This window comes from Geotrypetes seraphini, chromosome 4 (genome assembly GCF_902459505.1).
Source record: "Geotrypetes seraphini chromosome 4, aGeoSer1.1, whole genome shotgun sequence".
Taxonomy (NCBI): Eukaryota; Metazoa; Chordata; class Amphibia; order Gymnophiona; family Dermophiidae; genus Geotrypetes; species Geotrypetes seraphini.
In genome coordinates, this window is record NC_047087.1 from 295,265,295 (window position 1) to 295,287,003 (window position 21,709).

The 21,709-nt window shown below is 38.1% G+C and overlaps 1 protein-coding gene across 8 annotated transcripts in view; it reads right to left on the reverse strand.

The window, feature by feature from the left end:
- Positions 1-21,709, reverse strand: part of NT5C2 (5'-nucleotidase, cytosolic II) — a 272,125-nt gene that overhangs the window by 88,447 nt on the left and 161,969 nt on the right. For all 8 annotated transcript variants that reach the window (XM_033942075.1, XM_033942078.1, XM_033942077.1 and 5 more), the window contains one exon: positions 14,458-14,551. In XM_033942075.1, coding sequence (XP_033797966.1) covers positions 14,458-14,551 — 94 coding nt within the window. The remainder of the gene's footprint in view (positions 1-14,457; positions 14,552-21,709) is intronic.

A 21,709-nucleotide genomic window follows, 5' to 3' on the forward strand; every position in this document is an offset into this window, starting at 1 on the left:
TAATCCATCTTTTTCCCTATCATCATAAGGCTCGGAAGAATATAAGACTTTATAAAATTTTAGAAACTGACTTAATATATTTCCAATTTTAGTATATATATAAATATATATATATATATATATATATATATATATATATATATATATACCCATTTTCATCTTTAATTGCAATAATTTTTGTTTTCCTTTTCTTTGCTTTAAGTAATTTACCAATAATCTTCACGCCTTATTTGAGTTTCCATAATACAAAGTCTGTTGGGAAAACAAATGTTTCCTTACCATTTTTGAGGATATTTCATTATATTTACCTTTTACTTTTAATAACGCTTGGAGATTATTTTGCTCCCATTTTTCAATTAATTTAGACTCCAAATTTTTAATTTCTTTTTCCAATTTAGAAAATTGTTCTTTAAGTTGCTTTCTAATATAAGCTGAATATCAGATAATATTACCTCTCATGGTAGCCTTAAATGCATCCCATAATATTTCCACGGAAATTTCTTCTGATATATTAATTTGAAAGAAATCATTCATTTTTAATTGAATGTCCTCAAGAAACTTTGAATCAGAAATCAATGTATCATCAAATCTCCAAACAGATCTACTATTTTCCTGTTCAGCAGCTTTAAATTCAATCCACACACCACCATGATCAGACAAAATGATTGGATCTATGGAAGCTTGTGTCACCTGTTGAACCAATTGATTTGAGATGAAAATATAATCTATTCTTGAAAAAGATTTATTAACATGCGAACAGAAAGAAAATTCCCGATCATCAAAATGAAGTATCCGCCATATATCTTTCAAATCACATGATTGAACCAGATTATCTAACCCTAATGATTTCATACATTTTGTAGGTTTTTTATCCATCAAGGGATCCATAACAGCATTAAAATCTCCAGCCACTCCAATATTAGAAGCAGCCAGTGGGAGTATCAATTGTTGTAATGCTCTAAAAAATTCATTTTGGTTCGAGTTAGGGGCATACACATTAAACAATGCCAGGGTATTATTTTCCATGCTCATTTCTACATGTAACCATATGCCCAGGAGATCAAAATCAATTGTTTGCAAATTAGCTGTACATTTTTTATTTATTAAGATGACAACTCCAGCTTTTTTCCCCACTGCAGGATCAAAAAAACAATGTTTCACCCAATCTCCTTCCAATTTCTTTGATTCTATAGCTGATAGATGTGTTACTTGTATATAATATATATAGGCATTTTGTTTTTTCAAAAAAGTAAGCATTTTTTTCTTTTTAATTTGATGGTTGAGGCCATTAACATTTAAGGAAAAGATTTGAATTTCCATTGTATATATTATCTTCAAAATATCTAATCCAATAAAAATATGTAAAAATAATTAGATATTTATGAACATATACCATTTTCCAAAAATTAACCCTCAGAACATAAAATAAAATTATCTCTATCCCATTATTTCTATACTTCCCCCTCCCTCCCTGTGACTAAATCAAGACTCAATTGTTATGACCACCAGAGAAAAACACTCGACGTGTTTGGTGTCCAAAGGCTGAATGAGGGATTAAGGCCCGAACTGAGGAGAAAAATAAACGCTGAAAAACTCAACGAAAAAGAAGAACTAAGTAAAAAGTACTTTTATACTAAAATAAGAAAAGAATAATAACAAACAGGAAGGCAAACTCATTTGGACAACTTCTTCGCTACGCAGTAAATGAACAACTGAGGTACCGTGACCAAACATTATGCAGGAAGGCACTCACACGTGCGCGGTGTGGGCAGTATCGAAGCTTAAAGTGACAGTACACTTTAATACTGTCTGTACCAGGCTCTGTGGATGACATCATGTGCAAATGCTGAAGATAGTTATGTGCAAACACTGAACGACAGTTCTCCCATGTCTTTCTCAATAACAGACTATGGACAAGTTCCTGGAGGAAAACTCAATGGTCTGTTATTGAGAAAGACATGGGGGAAGCCACTGCTTGCCCTGAATCGGTAGCATGGAATATTGCCACTCCTCGGGTTTTGGCCAGGTATTAGTGACCTGGATTGGCCACCGTGAGAACAGGCTTACTAGGCTTGATGGACCACTGGTCTGACCCAGTAAGGCTATTCTTATGTTCTTATTAAATTCAATCAGTATTCATCAATATGAACATGAGAATAGCCTTACTAGGAAAGACCAATGGTCCATCAAGCCCAGTAAGCCCCTTCTCACAGTGGCCAATCCAAGTCACTAACACCTGGCCAAAACCCAAGGAGTAGCAATATTCCATGCTAAGGATCCATGTCAAGCAGTGGCTTCCCCCATGTCTTTGTCAAAACAGACTATGGACTTTTCCTCCGGGAACTTGTTCAAACCTTTCTTAAAACCAGCTATGCTATCTGCTCTTACTGCTTTGGAGCAAGTTGGATAGGTCTTTCTGTGCTGAGCAACAAGGCGAAGGAGCTGCTTCTGCTAATCATTCTTTGTGAGACTTGAATTATACTGCTGCATGAGGCAATTGCTCTTTCAGAAGAATTGTTGACTACTGTCATTTATGATGCTGACTGCTTCAAATACTGGTAGTTTGGATCATCTCTCCAGTTTACAGGATCTATAAGCAGAAATTGTTGAGCCTTTTCTTGTCTATTTGTGTCACAAACGCTAAAGAAGACATAAGTTCTCTTTGTTATACATGATGCCAGACTAATGGGACTGAGTGACTCAGGAGGGCAGTCAAGACGTTTCACCAAACTTGCGGACTGTGGAAGCAGAAGGTTTGCCACCATCTTGGATTGGCCAGACCAGCTAAAATTTTTGATAAATGTTGTTGATACAGCCTTGGCAACTGCCTTGTTCATGGATAAAACTCTTCATTTAAGAGGCAAGAATACTCAATAGTCCCTTTCCTTAAAATTTTAGGAGTTATTTTGGACATTCATCTAACTCTGGGGGAATACACTGATATACTTGTTAAAAAATGTTTCTCTGCATTATGGAAACTGCGTTCCATTAAAAAATATTTTGACCAGCACTTCCTTCAGACTATTAGTTAAGGCATTAATTTTGTCTATTCTTGATTACTGTAATATCATTTATTTGGGACCTTATAAAACTATTCTAGGAAGATTAAGGCTGATCCAAAATACAGCTGTCCACCTAATTTTTGGATTGAAAAAACAGGAACATGTCAGCCCTTATTACCATCAGCTGCACTGGTTCTCCACTGTCCCCATTGCTCTTCAATGTCTACATGTCCTCACTGGGCACGCAGCTCACCCAGCTGGGGATAAAACTATTTAGTTATGCAGATGACTTTACGATTATCATCCCATTCACTAATTCTGTCTCTGAAACTATTTCCAAAGCTTCAGAAGCCATAAATGTGATGAAACAATGGATGACAAACTTTAGGCTCAAACTTAATTCAGAAAAAATTACTTTCTTTGTTGCTTCACCGCATCCGCTTGACACTAAATCACCCCTTTGTATCAATAGCCTATCCAGCCTTCCATAAAGATACTAGGAATAACTCTGGATCAATGCCTAACCATGCAAGACCAGGTAGACTCCTTAATCAGAAAGGGATTCTTTACTCTCTGGAAACTCAGATCCATTAAAGCTTATTTTGATATATCGGCATTCAGAACCCTAGTCCAATCCCTCGTACTAAGTCTGCTTGACTACTGTAACATCCCCTATTTGGCAATTTCCCAAAAGAATATGCGACGCCTACAGCTGATGCAAAATGCAGCAGTTAGACTGATCTTTGGACTAAAGAAATTTGACCACGTGACACCCTACTACCGGCAGCTACATTGGCTGCCGATGGAGGCACGCGTAAAGTTCAAATTTGCCTGTTTCTGCTTTAAAGCATTACACGGACTTGCCCCTAAATACATTACTGACCTTTTCTCCTTCTCAGCCAACAGACAAAAGAGAAGTTCACATTCCAACTTCGTTTCCCCCCCAGTGAGAGGTTGCAAACTGAAAAAACACCATGAACACCTTCTCTCACACCAAGCAGCATCATGGGGTAAAGACCTAGAACAATTACTTTCGCCCTCTACTTATGAGGAATTTAGGAAACGTCTAAAAACACACCTGTTCCTAAAGCATCTAGACAACTGATCTATTTATCTCTCTCCCCTAAATAGCGATTATCTTGTCCTATTGATCACTTTCTCCTCAACAATGAATTTCCTGTCCTTTTAATTCTCTTTCTTCTAAACCTCTTGTAGTCAGTCAATTTGTACCTTTGCTCAATCTTTTGTAAACCGCATAGAACTTCACGGTACTGCGGTATATAAGCTGTTATTATTATTATTATTATTTAAACAACAATAAAAATGTCAACAGCAGCTTCAAAGAACAGCTATTTAGTATCGAACCAATATTAAGTAACAAGTTTCTAACCACATTACCACATTGTCATAAATAGCCTAGCCCCATTATGAGTATACTGCAGGACCAAGAGCAACCTCTAAATTTGTCCCAAACTACTTCACATTTTAACTATATCTTATCTTGTGGAGGCTTGTTCTTATGGACTACACTAATACGCAGGTAAATAACCTCTTATAAAAAGAGCTGGCAAAAAAATCTACCAAAGTGCTTTGGCATCAAGGCATATTTTGCTGGTGGGTAAATAAAGAGTCAGCACATACAGGTATAGATTACAAAACATCTAAATTTACATGAATACCTTCATACACACATTCATGAACAGCAGTTTTCTAGCAATGCTTAATTCAAGGCTATTCCTTCTACATATGCTAATATTTTATAGCAGGTACCTTTATTAAATAGAACCTAGATAGTGAGGAGTAGTGGCTCGTGGCCAGCAGGGGGTGATGCTTATGGGACGGTAATGGGAATGGATGTCAGAACATGATAAGTGCAGTATTTTTTGTGGAGTTTTTTCTACAAAAGCGCCTGTTTTTCGTATGATTCTGGGTAATTCTAGTTAGATACATCTGTGTCAGTTAGGGACATGCCCAAATAGAAACGTACGGAAAACGGGTGAATAAAAATCTAAATATAATGTAGCTAAGGCCAGAAAAAAACACACCACAGATTAATATAAGGGAAAGCATAATAATATCTGTTTATGTACTTTGCTGTTGAGCCAAATCATGGTGGAAATCATGATTACATGGAATCCATTTTGAGTTTCCAGGTCTTTGTTCCCAGCAGGGTGGTGTTAATTAATACCACATGTGCTTGCTTTAGACTGGTAAAGAAAGATAACATGTCCTAAACTAAGAGATAAAATGCATTAAGTATGAATGGCCGAGTTATGAATGAATGGGGGCCCCTGGAGTGAAGTGTATGACTGTGTTGTTTTGAAAAACATATTATTGTATATATCTTTGCAACCTAAAGAAATCCTACAACATCTGGGAGTAATTAAGTCATAGACTCCTGCTCTTTGTGTGTGAGACTGTTAGCTTAGGAGGAGAGGGGGACCTGCCCCCCTCCTCCTCCAGACTAAGGTTTCTGTGTAAAGCTATATAGTGTGAACCTGTCAATTTAGGAAGAGTTGAGAACTTTTCAGCACCATGTTAATAATTGTAGATTCTCTTGAATAATGTTATAATGTTAATTCAGAAATCAAAAGTAATTTTCTAAAACTTTGTGAAATTTTGAAACGTGGAGGAATTTTCCTGTGTCCAACTTTTAAGACCACCCATATTACTTTATTGGTTGTTATACTGATGATGTCATAATGAGCCAACAGTATATAATAGAAAATCTGGAGCTATTAAGACGAGACCGTTATGAGAAGGCCAGCATTTGGCCACTATAACGATCTCCCATTAGCGCAACTGTTAAGCAATTATGCTTGAGTCTTTTGATCTCATAATGGAAAAATAGAAACAATAATTCAATAAATCTTAATTATCATTTTGAAAACCTTGCGCTGGTGTCATTTTGCATGTGTTATTATGTTCAAACCGAAGCTTTCAAAGAGGCGTCGATGTCCCTTGCTCAATTGGTGCTGAAACCCGGGAAAATTCGGGATTTAATTCGACGCCTTAAGCTGAGGTCCTTCATAGAAACTCTAGTGAATAGAGATTTTCTCATGGGTGTGCAACAAAAGTGTATTAAGTCAGGTTATCATTGGATAATTGACTGGCTGCGCAGGGAAAAAATGGCGGCAATTAGAGACAAAACAGGACCGGAAAAATGGAAAAATTGTGAGTATACGCCTGTTTTATGCTTCTTTAAGATATAAGCAGGAAAAAAATTTTTTTTTAACAATAACAGCATGCTTGTAAATCTGTAAATAATTGTATACATATGTGTGTAGGGTGTGAAGTTAGTGTAAAGTAAGTTATGTTAATGAAAACAAAAAATAAAAAGTACAACAGAAAGAATGTAAAAGCCCAGTGGAACAGCAAAGGTGGCTTGTAGCTTTTTTAGCTGGTGGTCCACATTGCTAGTTCCTCTGTGAAAATGAGGGGGGAAAAAACAAACCCTTGCCGTGCTGGCATTTTTCCATCTGGCTTTTGAACTGAGCAGTGCCTGTCTGAAAGAAAAAAAAGAAAACTCGTTGCGAATGTATTTGTCTCTGCTGATGGAGAGAGTTTTTGAAACGAAAGAAAAATTGTCTTTCTCTGTTTTCTAAACTTCCAGGCTGTCTCTTTTTCTCTGAACTAACTTGTTTTGTGTCTCAGAAAAACGGAAAAGTTAATGGCGTCTCGCTGGTGTAAAAAGTCCTTTCTCTGTGCAGTTCCTTTGTTTGAAAGAACGGGCTGGGGGATTTTCACCCCCATCTTTTTCCTCCCTCAATGCATTTCGGTGCCTATCACGTGAGCTGGAAGGCGGGCTTTTTGAGTTTCTCCTTTGTTCTCTACCAGGCAGAGGGGAGAGGGGAGGGGAAAATTCCACAGCATGGAGATTCTTTGTCTGAAATTCTACGATTTTCCAACTCCAGGTATCAATTTTAAAATTCTGTTTAACTATTAGCTAGCATAGGAATTTAAAATTAAGGATGTGTGAATATCAGGACCTAGAACAATGTGGTCTCTCTCTGATAAAAACTTTACCATTAACAGGGAAATGCATGCTGTGTTCAACACGGAATTTCTTTAAAGAAATAGTTTTGTTTGCTGGAAAACAAGAAGTTGAATATGTGGATTTAAGTTCAAAAGGGTTTTGGCAGTGTAGTTTATATAGCTAAATGATCCCTGCGGTTTTAATAACAATGGAGGTATTTTGGTAGCGTGTCAAAAGTTGTTAGATGTAGCTTCACTTTTAAGTGTTGAAAGAAAAGAAATGTAGGATCAGAAGGAATTGGAAGGTGATATTTAAACGAGATGGTTAAGTGAACAGGAAAAGAAAGTTTAATAGCTAGTTTAAAGGTCTAGCTGTTTTCAAAGCAGGAAATTGAATGCAAGGTATGTGAGAGAAAGTTTTGTGAAATCTGTTAAGGAAAAGTGATGGAATATTTTTAGTAGTGAAAGAATACGTTTGTGCTCAGAGAAAGATTTATTCTAGCAATAGATGCCATGCTTAAAAGAAATATTGTTTTTGTGACAGTGTGCATAAGGGAAAAAAGTTTTCCCTGCCTTTGTATTTTTATCTCAGGGTTCAAATTAGTTCTGAATATGTATTTTTGTTCCCCTGCATGGTTTATAAGGTATTTTTAGGAAGTGATCAATGTTAATATACTTTAAAATTAAATTGGGAAGTTTAAAATAAAAAGATTAACAAAAATAGAGGTTAAGTACCTATATTTTTTTGAAAATTGAAATACATGTGAAACAAAGGGCTTGCTAACCTGGTTAACGGTACTGAACAATTATAATAAATTTTTATGTAAGTGGATGAATTCGGAATTGAATTTTACTTAATTTTTACTAGTAAGCTCTTCAGGATAGGAACCTAATAAAGAATATGGATTGAGAATAATTCCCTAGTGTTAGGAAAAAAAAGTCTAATATTACCATGTAGAGAATGGGTCTGCATGTTTAAAGTTTTCCTGTGACCCAAGTTAAAGGGAGACGTAAGCCTAAGTCAACCCTTAGTACCCTGGAGTATTGGTAAGCTGTTACCCCGATCCTCAGCGGCACCACTTGGAGCTCAAACCACTCTCATTGCTCCAAGCTTTACGTGTCAAATCGTCACTGGATCGTTTACGTTATAAACGTTATAATGGATACTTTGAATAATAGACTGAATCCACGTATTAGCACTGACTTTCTATTCCATTTGGCTGAATGGGTAATAGGGAAGAATTACTTTCTGTTTGAAGGGGTTTATTACCAACAAATTCAAGGAGTCGCCATGGGGGCTACGTTAGCCCCGTCAGTGGCAACTTTATACATGGGGCGGTTTGAGGACCGTGAAATTTATCCATCTAAATATTTTAAATACATCACCCTATGGAAGAGGTTTTTGGACGATGTTTTCTTTTTGTGGGAAGGTCCTGAAGCAGAGCTTTTGGAATTCTTTGAGTGGATCAACACCAGAAACCCTAATCTCCAGTTCACCCCTTCTTTTAGCAAATGTCAAATTGAGTTTTTGGACATTCGTATAGTTAAGGATGAAGACAGACTAATTACTCAACTTTTTCGAAAACCTGTGGCCCGCAATTCTTTGTTACATTTTTCCAGTCACCATCCTTTCCATTTGAAATTTAACCTCCCAGTGAGCCAATTCCTGAGGGCTCGCAGAATATCTTCTGATGACAATGATTTTAAAAAAGCTGCTGCCGAGTTAGCTAGGCGGTTTAAGGCTAGGGGGTACCCTTCAAAATCTATAAAACAAGCCTTCACAAGAGCGAAATATGCGAACCGAGATCTATTGCTGGCAGAAAAACAACATGAAGATGACACTGATAGATTAATATGTGTACTCCCTTACTCCACAGCAGCTAAAGAATTAATATCTCTCATCAAAAAATACTGGCACATATTGCAAGTCCACCCCATATTCCCTGAAATTCCCATGTTCTCCTTTAAGAAGGGGAAGACCATAGGACAGGTCCTTATACAACAAAAACTGGGTAACTATAGGGTACAAGTACAAGGTACACATATGGAGTGTGGACACTGCCAATGGTGTTCCACCACAATTACGGGAGCCTCATGGAAAGACCCCCAGACTGACAAATTAATTAAATCTAATAAGGATACAAACTGTCAGTCAGCTAATGTAATATATGTGATAACTTGCCCGTGCAACCTGGTTTACGTGGGCCGTACGTCCAGGCCCGTGCACATTAGGTTGAACGAGCATAAGTCGCGCGTTAAGACTAAGAACCTACAAGCTCCAATGGTGGAACATTTCCTGGATTTTTTTTTTTTTTTTTTTTCAGTCAGCACTCATGCCTTGTATTTTAATTCACTTTTTAACCTTTATGCTAGCTTTCAATGCATACTTTTGGTGTCAGTATTTTAGAGACTTTCAATGCATACTTTTGGTGTCAGTATTTTAGAGACGGCATTTTGACAACTGACCTCTTTATCTTTAGTTTTAATTTTTAGTGTCTATCGATCTGTGACACTTCGGTTTTATGTTTTACATTAGCTTCCCTCTTTTAATAGTGTATTATTTCCATTTTAGATAAGTACAGTTTCTAGAGTGGTCCATATTAGATGTTATTTATACCCAAAGATCTCCAAGGTACTGCAGTGTTCTTACATCTCATTCATTTTATTTAGTATGTTTGGGTGTGTTATATCCTTTTTAAATTTGATTATTGCTCTTCTAGTTGCTTTTTTGTTTAATTTTAAGTATACTGTGAGACATCGGTCCATTTTTAATAAAATATATTTAAATAATACATTATATATTGTCTCTACTGTTTAAATATATTTTATTGCTTTGTGGCTATTGACTATATAGTGTTGAGATACATTAATTGGTTTTGACCTGTTGTTTTAAAAAATTTTCTTTTGTTAAATATATGTTTCTAGTGACAATACGTATATATAGATTTTCCTACTCCATTGATCACAACACATTGATTTCTAGGGATAATACATTGATTTTTTAATTACTTAATTGACATTACTTAATTTGTATTTATCATCTTTTAATTATTTAATTATTTATTTTTGATTCGTTAATATATGAAATGTTATTATGGTTATTTTTATATGTATATGATATTTGTATGATAAACTTACATGATATTAGTTAATTATAAATTTGTATTATTTTTGTTGTTAGATTTATTAAATTATATCTTTGTTGTTAGATTTATTAAATTATATGTTTGTTTGCATTGGCAAATTGTTGTTTCTTTTAATATTCTTAATATGTTTTTATATTTTCTAATATTTTGAATGTATTTAATATTCTTATTAGTATATATTATATTATTATTGTGTTCATATGTTTTTGTTTGCGCTTATATATTTTATACATTACCTATAGACTCCTGACGCAGGCCGTAGGGCCGAAACATGTACATGTCGGGTCGAGTATTTTTGGAAGAATAAAGAATAACCTGATTGTCCAGATGAGTTGAAAGACATTTTTATTTGTTGCACCTTTCTTATTGGACAGTTCCACTTGCTTTTATTACTGGATAGACAACACAGCATAGAACAGATACGTTGGCGAGTAATTGAAAGTCTGGATATTGGATATGATGGGGGGGGGAAATAGTGAAGAATGGCTAAATTATAAGGAACAGAGATGGATTTATGTACTAAATACAGTATCTCCTAATGGTTTGAATGAAGAACTAGAATGGGGCACGTTAATCTAGTCGTAACTCTGGGTGGTTGTCAGCCTCTTTAAATGAGTATACTATAGCTTTAAAACCGGCAAGTAGTCCCGTGACGCTGTTGGCCACGTCACCACGTAGGTACAGTGGTCTTGGGTTCTGCTCTATAAATATCCTGTAAAAACGCCGCCGCCATTGCTCTTGATACAGTGGTCAGAGTTTGGCGGCATTTATATGGAGGTAAGACATGTTTAGTAGTTTTAGGTCTTATGAAGATAGATGGCCTTTACTGCTATCTTTAGAATGTGAGTAATTCCTGTTATTGTTCTTATGGACATAATTTACTGTCAATTTTATGTCCGATAGGGGTTCCTTGATAAAGCTTGAATGCGAAACATGTCGGTGTTAACCCCCTGCCAGAGACCACAGAATTAAGCTAAGTAACATGCTTAAAAATTATCTTGAAAAAATGTGAATAGTTTCAAAAAAAAGGAAAAAAGATAAAAAGAATAAGTTTATAACGTAAACGATCCAGTGACGATTTGACACATAAAGCTTGGAGCAATGAGAGTGGTTTGAGCTCCAAGTGGTGCCGCTGAGGATCGGGGTAACAGCTTACCAATACTCCAGGGTACTAAGGGTTGACTTAGGCTTACGTCTCCCTTTAACTTGGGTTATATAGATTAGTTTACCTTGGTATAAAGTGAAAAAGTGCTATTGCATAATTGAATTAAAGTTTTCCTGTGGCCATATTTGGTACCACAGGACCCTGAAAAAAGTCTATTTAATCTGTGTGTTTTGTGTTTCAGTTAAGAAACCTCCTTTGAATTTTTTCACGTCAACACAGAGACTGGGACTCTGCGATGCAAGAACTAGACCTGCTTGCAGAGGGGAGAAACCACGTGTTTCTTTGTCCTTTTGTTAATGACCATGTGTTTCCCTTCCAGGACCTACACTGACCAGCAGTACCACATTCCACCTGTGGAGAACACAGAGAAAATTCCGAAGCTGAATTTTCGGCGGGAAGTTCAGTGTTCCTTTGTCTTTGTTCAACTAATTAGATGTGCTTATTTTTCAGTTGTAACAGTACGGGTGTGTTTTCCAAAAAGCAGTTCCATAGTTACAAAACGGACGAGCTTGAATCCTGAAAACGCTACAGCATGAACTTTTAAAGCCATTATTTCAATTTCACTGAAATTAATTTAGAGACTCCGACCTTACAAGTTGCTAAAACTATTTACAAAAGACATTTCTGGACTCAAAAAAAATTTTGAAAGCAAAAACGATTTTATCTTAAACCACCTTACTTTAAATCATTTCATTTGAATTAGGTTTCTGAACTTTAATTATGCTTTTGCATAATTCAATAGACTTATTATGATATTGTGTTAGCAACTGTATTTTCTTTATCATTGTCCTCATGCATTGTTCTCAGAAAATATTTTGTTTATTCTGTATTTAAATTTTATTTCATATTACTGTATTCCATACACAGTATGGTTTAATTGGGTTTAACTGCTGATATCATCAGTCCTTTTAATGATTTTAATTTAAATTTGAGAAATGAGTTCTTGCAACACACACAGAAAAAGAAAGATTATATCTGATGTGCATTCACTGAGTGCATTATCTGCACATGGGTTACATTTCCATATTAAGCATATATTTGGGTTTTCTTAACACTGTGCATTATTTTACACATTATTGATTTAATTCCAGGTACTATAACAAAACACATTTGAGCATAGGGACCAATTAAGTTAGATAATACTGAGGTTCTCTTTATTTTAGGGAAATCTAGGGATATTTGATATGGTTAAAATATATCTAGGGTTCTATTTTTCTGTAACTATACTTTCTCTACATTTCTGACCTTTTTAACTTCAAAAGTATTGGAGTTTCATGAATACCTCTATGAATAAAACAACAGACGCTAGTTTAGTCTCTGCTCTAGGACTATATTTGCTCCTAGATCAGACACTGTCTGTATAGTTTCCTAAATGGCATGGTTTAGACAGCAACTTACATAAATGTACACCTGAATGGGTTTTATCTAGGATAGTGGATGGGATTTGCTTGCATCCTCACTAGAGAATTCAAGTACGCTTTGGGTAAGATTTTCTAGGCCTTTGCGGGCCTAGGTAGTACATTTTTCTGACTTTTGCTATCTAATTGGCATTAAAAGAATATACTTGCACAAACACACAATGATCCATAAGAAGAACCGTACCCAAAGTAAACCCCAGCGCCACAGATAAGACCACGAGCTCAGTTATGAATATTACTTCATAAATTCAGTAATATTCAAGAGGGGATTGAGGAGTAGTGGCTTGTGGCCAGCAGGGGGTGATGTTTATGGGACGGTAATGGGAATGGATGTCAGAACATGATAAGTGCAGTATTTTTTGTGGAGTTTTTTCTACAAAAGCGCCTGTTTTTCGTATGATTCTGTGTAATTCTAGTTAGATACATCTGTGTCTGTTAGGGACACGCCCAAATAGAAACATACGGAAAAACGGGTGAATAAAAATCTAAATATAATGTAGCTAAGGCCAGAAAAAAATCCACCACAGATTAATATAAAGGAAAGCATAATAATATCTGTTTATGTACTTTGCTGTTGAGCCAAATCATGGTGGAAATCATGATTACATGGAATCCATTTTGAGTTTCCAGGTCTTTGTTCCCAGCAGCGTGGTGTTAATTAATACCACATGTGCTTGCTTTAGACTGGTAAAGAAAGATAACGTGTCCTAAACTAAGAGATAAAATGCATTAAGTATGAATGGCCGAGTTATGAATGAATGGGGGCCCCTGGAGTGAAGTGTATGACTGTGTTGTTTTGAAAAACATATTATTGTATATATCTTTGCAACCTAAAGAAATCCTACAACAACATCTGGGAGTAATTAAGTCAGAGACTCCTGCTCTTTGTGTGTGAGACTGTCAGCTTAGGAGGAGAGGGGGACCTGCCCCCCCCTCCTCCTCCAGATAAGGTTTCTGTGTAAGGCTATATAGTGTGAACCTGTCAATTTAGTAAGAGTTGAGAACTTTTCAGCACCATGTTAATAATTGTAGATTCTCTTGAATAATGTTATAATGTTAATTCAGAAATCAAAAGTAATTCTCTAAAACTTTGTGAAATTTTGAAATGTGGAGGAATTTTCCCGTGTCCAACTTTTAAGACCAACCATATTACTTTATTGGTTGTTATACTGATGATGTCATAATGAGCCAACAGCATATAATAGAAAATCTGGAGCTATTAAGACGAGACCGTTATGAGAAGGCCAGCATTTGGCCACTATAACGATCTCCCATTAGCGCAACTGTTAAGCAATTATGCTTGAGTCTTTTGATCTCATAATGGAAAAATAGAAACAATAATCCAATAAATCTTAATTATCATTTTGAAAACCTTGCGCTGGTGTCATTTTGCATGTGTTATTATGTTCAAACTGAAGCTTTCAAAGAGGCGTCGATGTCCCTTGCTCAATAGGTGCCTACCCAAAGCACCTTTATATAAAACTACCTTCCTAAGGTAGTGATAATTTTTATAAAAGGAAAACTGTAAAATTACTTTGGTCATCCAAAACCCCCCTCCTCAAAAAGGATGCACCATCGACAGAATGCAAAATTGTAGATTTCATCATTATGATTAGATCTTGCAATGACACAATTACTCACTAGATGGCAATGGCAAATCGCACAAAAAGCTATCATTTCATTTCAAAAATACTGTATAAGGAAGATCTGGTTTGGGTGGGTAAGAGAGATACCAAAGGAATACATATTACCTTATAATGGACCCAATCAACTGCATCTCTGACATCCTGAAACATACTCCTAAAGGACATGAAGAGATCACCATCCTTAAAGCCTGTTTCACAGCTGCAATAAGAATGAAAGTGAATAAACTGGAGTAGAGAAAACTGATATTTATTTATATAATAATAATAATTTTATTTTTATATACTGTCCAACCATATGGTTCTAGGCAGTTCACATACAATACTAAAAATATACAGTCAATGATTAAAAATATAATGTTCTAAAAAATTAACCCGGCGCTGAGTTGCCCAGATACTCTGATCCGAAAAAAAAAAAACAAATCGGAAAGCTAATATGACAACACCCCCCCCCTGTTCCCCAAAGCAATAGAGTCGGTCTTAGAAACCCCCCTGCTCCTGAAGCAGCAGATTCGGTCTGACAGCCCCCTCCTTCCCTCCATTCCCCCAAGCAGCAGAAAATTTAAAAGGACCAATATGTATTGAGTCTAGTCCCATACAAAGTGAATTTAAAATTAAACTCCTAGGAGTCATCCTAGACAAAGAACTCAATTACCACGACCAAATTAGCGCATTAACCCAAAAATGCTTCTACAAACTCAGGATTAATTCGCTCGATAATATCCTTCCTTGACCCCCCCTCCATTCACATTCTGACTCATTCCCTTATCATTTCACACATTGATTACTGCAATTCTCTATATCACGGCATAACAGAAAAGATATCTGTAGACTAATTCAAAATATTGCCATCAAACTCATACACAAGGCAAAGAAATATGACCACGTCACCCCACTCCACCACGAAGCTCACTGGTTACTGATATTGCATCGAACAACATACAAGATACTCCTACTTGCTTTCAAATTAAACTCATCCATTCCCCAGCCTTCCTAGATAAATATCTTATCCCCTATGCCACTTCATGGGCTTTAAGATCTACTACTGTTAATGAGAGCCTTACTCCAAATATGAGGGGTCAAAATAATGTGAAACTACGAAATGAGACCTGCTCTATATTCTCCAGATACTTGTGAGGAATGGGTCTGATTAAACCATTTAAACAAGTGTTTTTAAAGTATTGAAAACAGAGTGTCACATCAGTAAGTGGGAACTCGTGTGAAAGATTTTATACGAGTTCACCAGGGTTCAATACTGCCAAAAAGCACTGGAGTGCCTAGCAGACATCACCCACTCACATCATTTTAAAACACTAGTAATCAGAATTTACTAACTATTCCCCCAAATAAGGAGATCTTCTATACTCGCAATACTATATTTTCCACTACAGCCCCTGCACTCTGCAATGCTCTCCTGTCTGACATTTGACTTAAAAAATCCCTCGTTAAATTTAAGAGCAAACTTAAAACATTTTTATTCAGGGATGCATTTCAAATATGAGATAGGATCATATCCCCTGCGAACTCCACTTAAGTTCAGTGATGAATGAGAACTGCTTTTAAGAAGTGACACCCCTCCCTTGTTTTTCCCCTCCCTCTCTTTTCTTCCTCTTAAATTTTATTTTTATTTCGATGTATTTCTCATTGCCCCAACCCTAGTACCTCTCATACCAAATTTGTCTTTGTCTCGTCAATCACTTAATGTATTTTTTGCTCCATAAGACACACTTTTTTCCCCCAAAAAAGTGGGTGGGAAAAGGGTGCGTCCTATGGAGCGAATACCCAACCCCACCAGTTACCTTATTTAGACCGCTGACTGCCTCTCGCCCGCTGCTGCTGTTGCTACTGGTCGCTTGCTGTCGCCGCAAGTAGAGGAAGGGAAAGGCCAGGTGGGTGCAGTGGTTGCACACCGCCGGCTCAGAAGGCTTACCCCTGATGCCGGCTCAGAAGGCTTACCCCTAATGTCAATTCTGACGTCGGACAAAAGGTCCAATTGGCATAAGGGGTAAGGCTTCTGGGCCAGCAGCGTGCAATTGCTGCACCTACCTGGCCCTTCCCAGCAATTTGTTTTGTTCAGAGGGAGTGAAGCACCACTGGCTCCCCACTCATCCCTCGCTCTCGGTGCCACGCTGACAAGTTCAACCCGCTGCTTTAGCCAGGAGTCTCCATCCCCCCCCCGCTGCTTCGTTGACGTGTTCTTACAGTGGCAGCAGCGGGAGGCAATTAAAACCAGTGGGTGAGCAAGCTTGGGGGGGGGCGCAGAAGAGGACAGAGGCTGGAAGGCAGTGAGGGTAACATAGGAGGGAGGGAGGCACAATTGTTGGATCTGAGTTGGTAACTTTCTCAATCCAGTCCTTTCTAGGGCTTGAATGCAGCCACTGCTAGGGAAGATTTCTCTCCTTTGAGATCCTCGTACTCTGGGACCTCCATTAATGAATCTTAAACTGGAAAAGATATACTCATGGATGCCTGGATCTCATCCCTGTGACTCAGCAGCCCTTCCCTCTCTTCTCAGGTAGCTCAGCCCTAAGCTGCTGAGCCCAGGGCATCCTAGAGGCTATAGTTCCTTCTCTCTCTGATTAGCACCCCCTGCTGCCTGGTGGTATAATCTCATCATTATTGAGGGAGAATCCCTGACTCTTTCACAACTATTTTCCATGGAAGATGTTTAAGAGATGAAGATGCAAGTGGTTCAAAAGGAGGCTTCAACAGAGTAGAAAGTAGAACATTGAGATCCCAAGCAACTGAAGAAGACTTGATTGACAGTTTGATATGAAAAAGACCTTTCATGAATCTTGACACTAAAAGATGTGCTGATAAAAGTTTCTTATCCAGAATAGCACTGAGATGAACTCTGACTGAAGTAGTTTTGAGACCAGAGGTAGTCCAGAACCAGTGAGAGAGGACAAGTGATTGGATCTAACAAATTTGTGAAGCGAGCTCACCTAAAGCAATAACAGCGCTGTGTAGAAGCTTTTCTAGAAGCTTCAATGATGGCTGATATTGGTGCAGAAAATGGGAAAGACTCTACCTCTTATGAGACAGATACCATGCTGGAAAGATTTTGAAGTGTGATGAGTTTCTATATACTGTTCTGTAGGAGGAGAGGGAACCATGGTTGGTGTGGCCACCGAGGTGTTATAAGTATCATAGTGGCTTGTTCTTGGCAAAGTTTGAATAGAGTGCTCCCAAGTAGAGCAATTGGAGGGAAAACATAGAGGAAGTTGTCTTGTCAGTCAAGGAGAAAGGCATCGGACTCCAGATGATTGGGAGTGGAACAAAAGACTGGAAACTTGCGACTGTGAGAGGACGCAAAGAGATCCACTTGTGGAGTCCCCCAGTCCTTGAATATCTGACATAAAACAGTTGAACTGAGTGACAACTTGTGAGATTATAGGAATCTGATGCTAAACCTGTCTGCTAAGATATTTTGTTCTTTAGAAGAGGCATAATGTGATCAAATTTACTTTTTCCTGTGATTATTTTTATTGCAGTATTTTGTATTATTTGTAATCTTCTAATTTCTTTTTGAGCGATGCCCTTGTAAAGTGAATTACAATAATCCAATTTAGATATTATCAGGGAATGTATTAGTGTGTTCAATGATGAAGCATCCATTAAGTTAGCCAGGGATCTAATCATGCATAGACTATGAAAGCAACTTTTAACAACTGAATTAATTTGGTCGTTGTAAGTAAGTTTGTTGTCGAGAACGATACCTAGAATTTTTATCTTATCAACCAACTAAACTGGAGAATTTTCTATACAGATTGTGGATGGAGTCTCAAGTCCTTCTTTCCAGAGGAAGAATAAGGATTTCATTTTTGCAATATTCAAGGATAACATGCTTTCCTGAAGACAATGTTTTATTTTTGAAAGTTTTTGGTTAATGTTATGAATTTCCTTGTCAGATTCAGAGTTGACTGGGTGAAAGAGCTGAACGTTATCAGCGTAGGCGAAAACAGAAAATCCTATGAATTGATACAAAGTTAGTAATGGTGCTGTGAAAATATTGAACAGAAGAGGAGAAAGTATAGAACCTTGAGGAATACCGTAATTGTTAATATAAGTTTTTGAAATTGAGTTATTAAAAGTGATCCAGGGGACCGTTCTGAGAAGTAAGATTCAAACCCTGACAAGACTTTATCACTAATGCCGATAGGCTCGAGCCTTTTTAGTAAGAGGTGATGATCAATCGTGTCAAATGCTGCAGATAAGTCCAAAGATATGAGGATCATGGATTGATGATGATCTAAAAAGTAAAGGATAGTTGAAGTCAGGCCTATTATAGAATGTTCAGTTGAATGTTTTTTTTCGAAAACCTGTCTGATTTGGGTGAAGGACTCTGGTTGTCTCAACAATTTAAACTTTCCCTTCCTTCTAGGAAAGGAATTAAAGGAGTCAAGAACTTTAGCTTTTCTTTGGCTTTTAAATTTTCTCAATTATGGAATCAACTCCCTTTAACTTTGAGATGTCCTTTCCAATTCTTCTGCAAATCTGTAAAAACTTTTTTATTTGCTAAACATTTTGAAAATTAATCTTCTTGCAATTTTTAGTATATTTTTTTAAAATTATTGTTAACTGAGTCGAGCTTCCTCTGGTTGATGACCTGGTATATAAAGCTAAGTTTTAGTTTAGTTTTAGTTTAATTGATTGAACACAACTTTTTCAGTTAATTTAGCGAGGAAAGGGATGTTAGCTATGGAATGATAATTTGAGTTATCACTGTGGTTTCCTTTCGGGTCTTTTGGAATAGGATGCATAAGTGATTCTTTCCATGACTTTGGGGGAGACCCAGAAAGCACAGTTACTTATGGTAACAGGTATTATCCAGGGACAGCGGGCAGCTATATTCACATATGGGTGAATTCACCGACGGAGCCTCGCAAGCAGAAGCCTCGCAAGCAGACTTGCTTGAAGAAACTAGAAGTTTCAAGTCAGCCGCACCGCGCATGCGCGAGTGCCTTCCTGCCCAGCATATGGTGCATCTCCTCAGTTCAGATAGCTAGCAGAGAAGCTAACCAGCGGAGGTGGGTGGGTTGTGAGAATAGCTGCCTGCTATTCCCACAACCCACCCACAATAGCTGCCTGTGCTTTATCCCAGGACAAACAGGCAGCCTATTCTCACATATGGGTGACCTCCAAGCTAACCAGAATGGGATGGTGGGAGCGTTGGCAATTTAGGAGAATAAATTTTGTAATACTGTCTGGCCAAACTGGCCATCCCGTCTGAAGAAAACATCCAGACAATAGTGAGAAGTGAAAGTATGAACCGTGGACCAAGTAGCAGCCTTGCAAATTTCCTCAATAGGTGTAGATCTGAGGAAAGCTAGTGAAGCTGCCATTGTTCTGACTTTATGGGCTGTGACTCTACCCTGTAGTTGTCATCCAGCCTGGGTATAGCAGAAGGAAATACAAGCAGCCATCCAGTTGGAGATGGTACGCTTAGAGATAGGATGTCCCAACTTGTTTGGATCGAAGGAAACAAAAAGTTGATGAGCAGTTCTTTGAGGTTTGGTGCGTTCCAAATAAAAGGCCAAAGCACATTTACAGTCCACAGTACGAAGAACTGATTCTCCAGGATGAAAATGAGGCTTTGGGAAAAACACTGGAAGAGTAATGGATTGGTTGAGATGAAATTCCGATACCACCTTAGGAAGGAATTTAGGATGAGTACGGAGGACCACCTTGTCTTGATGAAAGACAGTGATAGGTGGATCAGCAACTAAAGCTTGCAATTCACTGTATATAGTAATATAGTAAGTGAAAGCAGTCTCAAGGATAGTATGACGCAGGATCTGATCATGTTGGAAAACTGGTCCTCAACATGGCAGCTGGGCTTCAACGCTAAGAAGTGTAAGGTCATGCATCTCGGTAGCAGAAATCCATGCAGAACATACACCTTGAATGGAGAAGCACTAGCTAGGACTTCAGAAGAACGGGACCTGGGAGTAATCATCAGTGCAGACATGAAGGCTGCCAAACAAGTAGAGAAGGCCTCATCCAAGGCAATGCAAATGATGGGATGTATCAAGAGAAGCTTCGTCAGCCGCAAGCCTGAAGTCATAATGCCACTTTACAGAACCATGGTGAGACCTCATCTGGAATACTGTGTGCAATTCTGGAGGCCGCATTACCGTAAAGATGTGCTTCGAGCCGAGTCGGTCCAGCGGACGGCCACTAGAATGGTCTCCGGACTCAAGGGTCTATCATACGAAGAAAGACTGGGCAAATTGCAGCTCTATACTCTAGAGGAGCGCAGGGAAAGGGGTGACATGATTGAGACATTTAAATACGTCACAGGACGTGTCGAAGTGGAAGACGACATCTTCTTTCCCAAAGGACCCTCGGTCACAAGGGGGCACCCGCTCAAACTCAGAGGAGGGAAATTTAATGGTGACACCAGGAAGTACTTCTTCACAGAAAGGGTGGTGGATCACTGGAACAAACTTCCGGAGCAGGTGATCAAGGCCACCAGCGTGCTCGACTTTAAGAATAAATGGGACATCCACGTGGGATCCCTACGAGGGTCGAGCTAAGGAACTAAGTCATCAGCACTCAGACTTAATGGGGTGGGTCAGTAGAGTGGGCAGACTTGATGGGCTGTAGCCCTTTTCTGCCGTCACCTTTCTATGTTTCTATGACTCTTCGAGCAGAAGTGAGGGCAATGAGAAACACCACTTTCCAAGTGAGATACTTCAGATGAGCCATAGACGTTGGTTCAAATGGAGGCTTCATCAATTGAGCAAGAACAACATTGAGGTCCCAAACCACAGGAGGCAGTTTGAGAGGAAGTTTGACATTGAAAAGTCCTTTCATGAATATGGAAACCACCGGATGAGCAGAGAGGGGTTTCCCTTCAATAGGCTGATGGAAAGCCGCAATTGCAGCCTTGCACTGAGATGGACTCGGATCGATGCAGATTTGAGACCAGAAGTGGATATGTACAAAAGGTAATCCAAAACAGAAGATAAGGAGAAATGTTGAGGCTCCTTATCATGAGAAAAACACTGCGTAGAAAATCTAGTCCATTTTTCATGATAGCATTGTCTAGTGGTAGGCTTCCTAGAAGCCTCTAAAATGTCTCTGACAGATTGAGAAAACTGAAAAGAAGTCATGTTCAGAGTTACTAAGCTGTCAGGTGTAGAGACTGCAGGTTGTGATGAAGCAGAGATCCCTGACTCTGTGTAAGCAGAGATGGAAAAACTAGTAGAAGGTATGGCTCCCTGCTGCTGAGTTGAAGTAGAAGGGAGTACCAAGGTTGTCTCGGCCACCGAGGAGCAATCAGAATCATGGTGGCATGATCATTCTTCAACTTGATCAGAGTCTTGAGAATGAGAGGGAATGCATACAGGAAGAG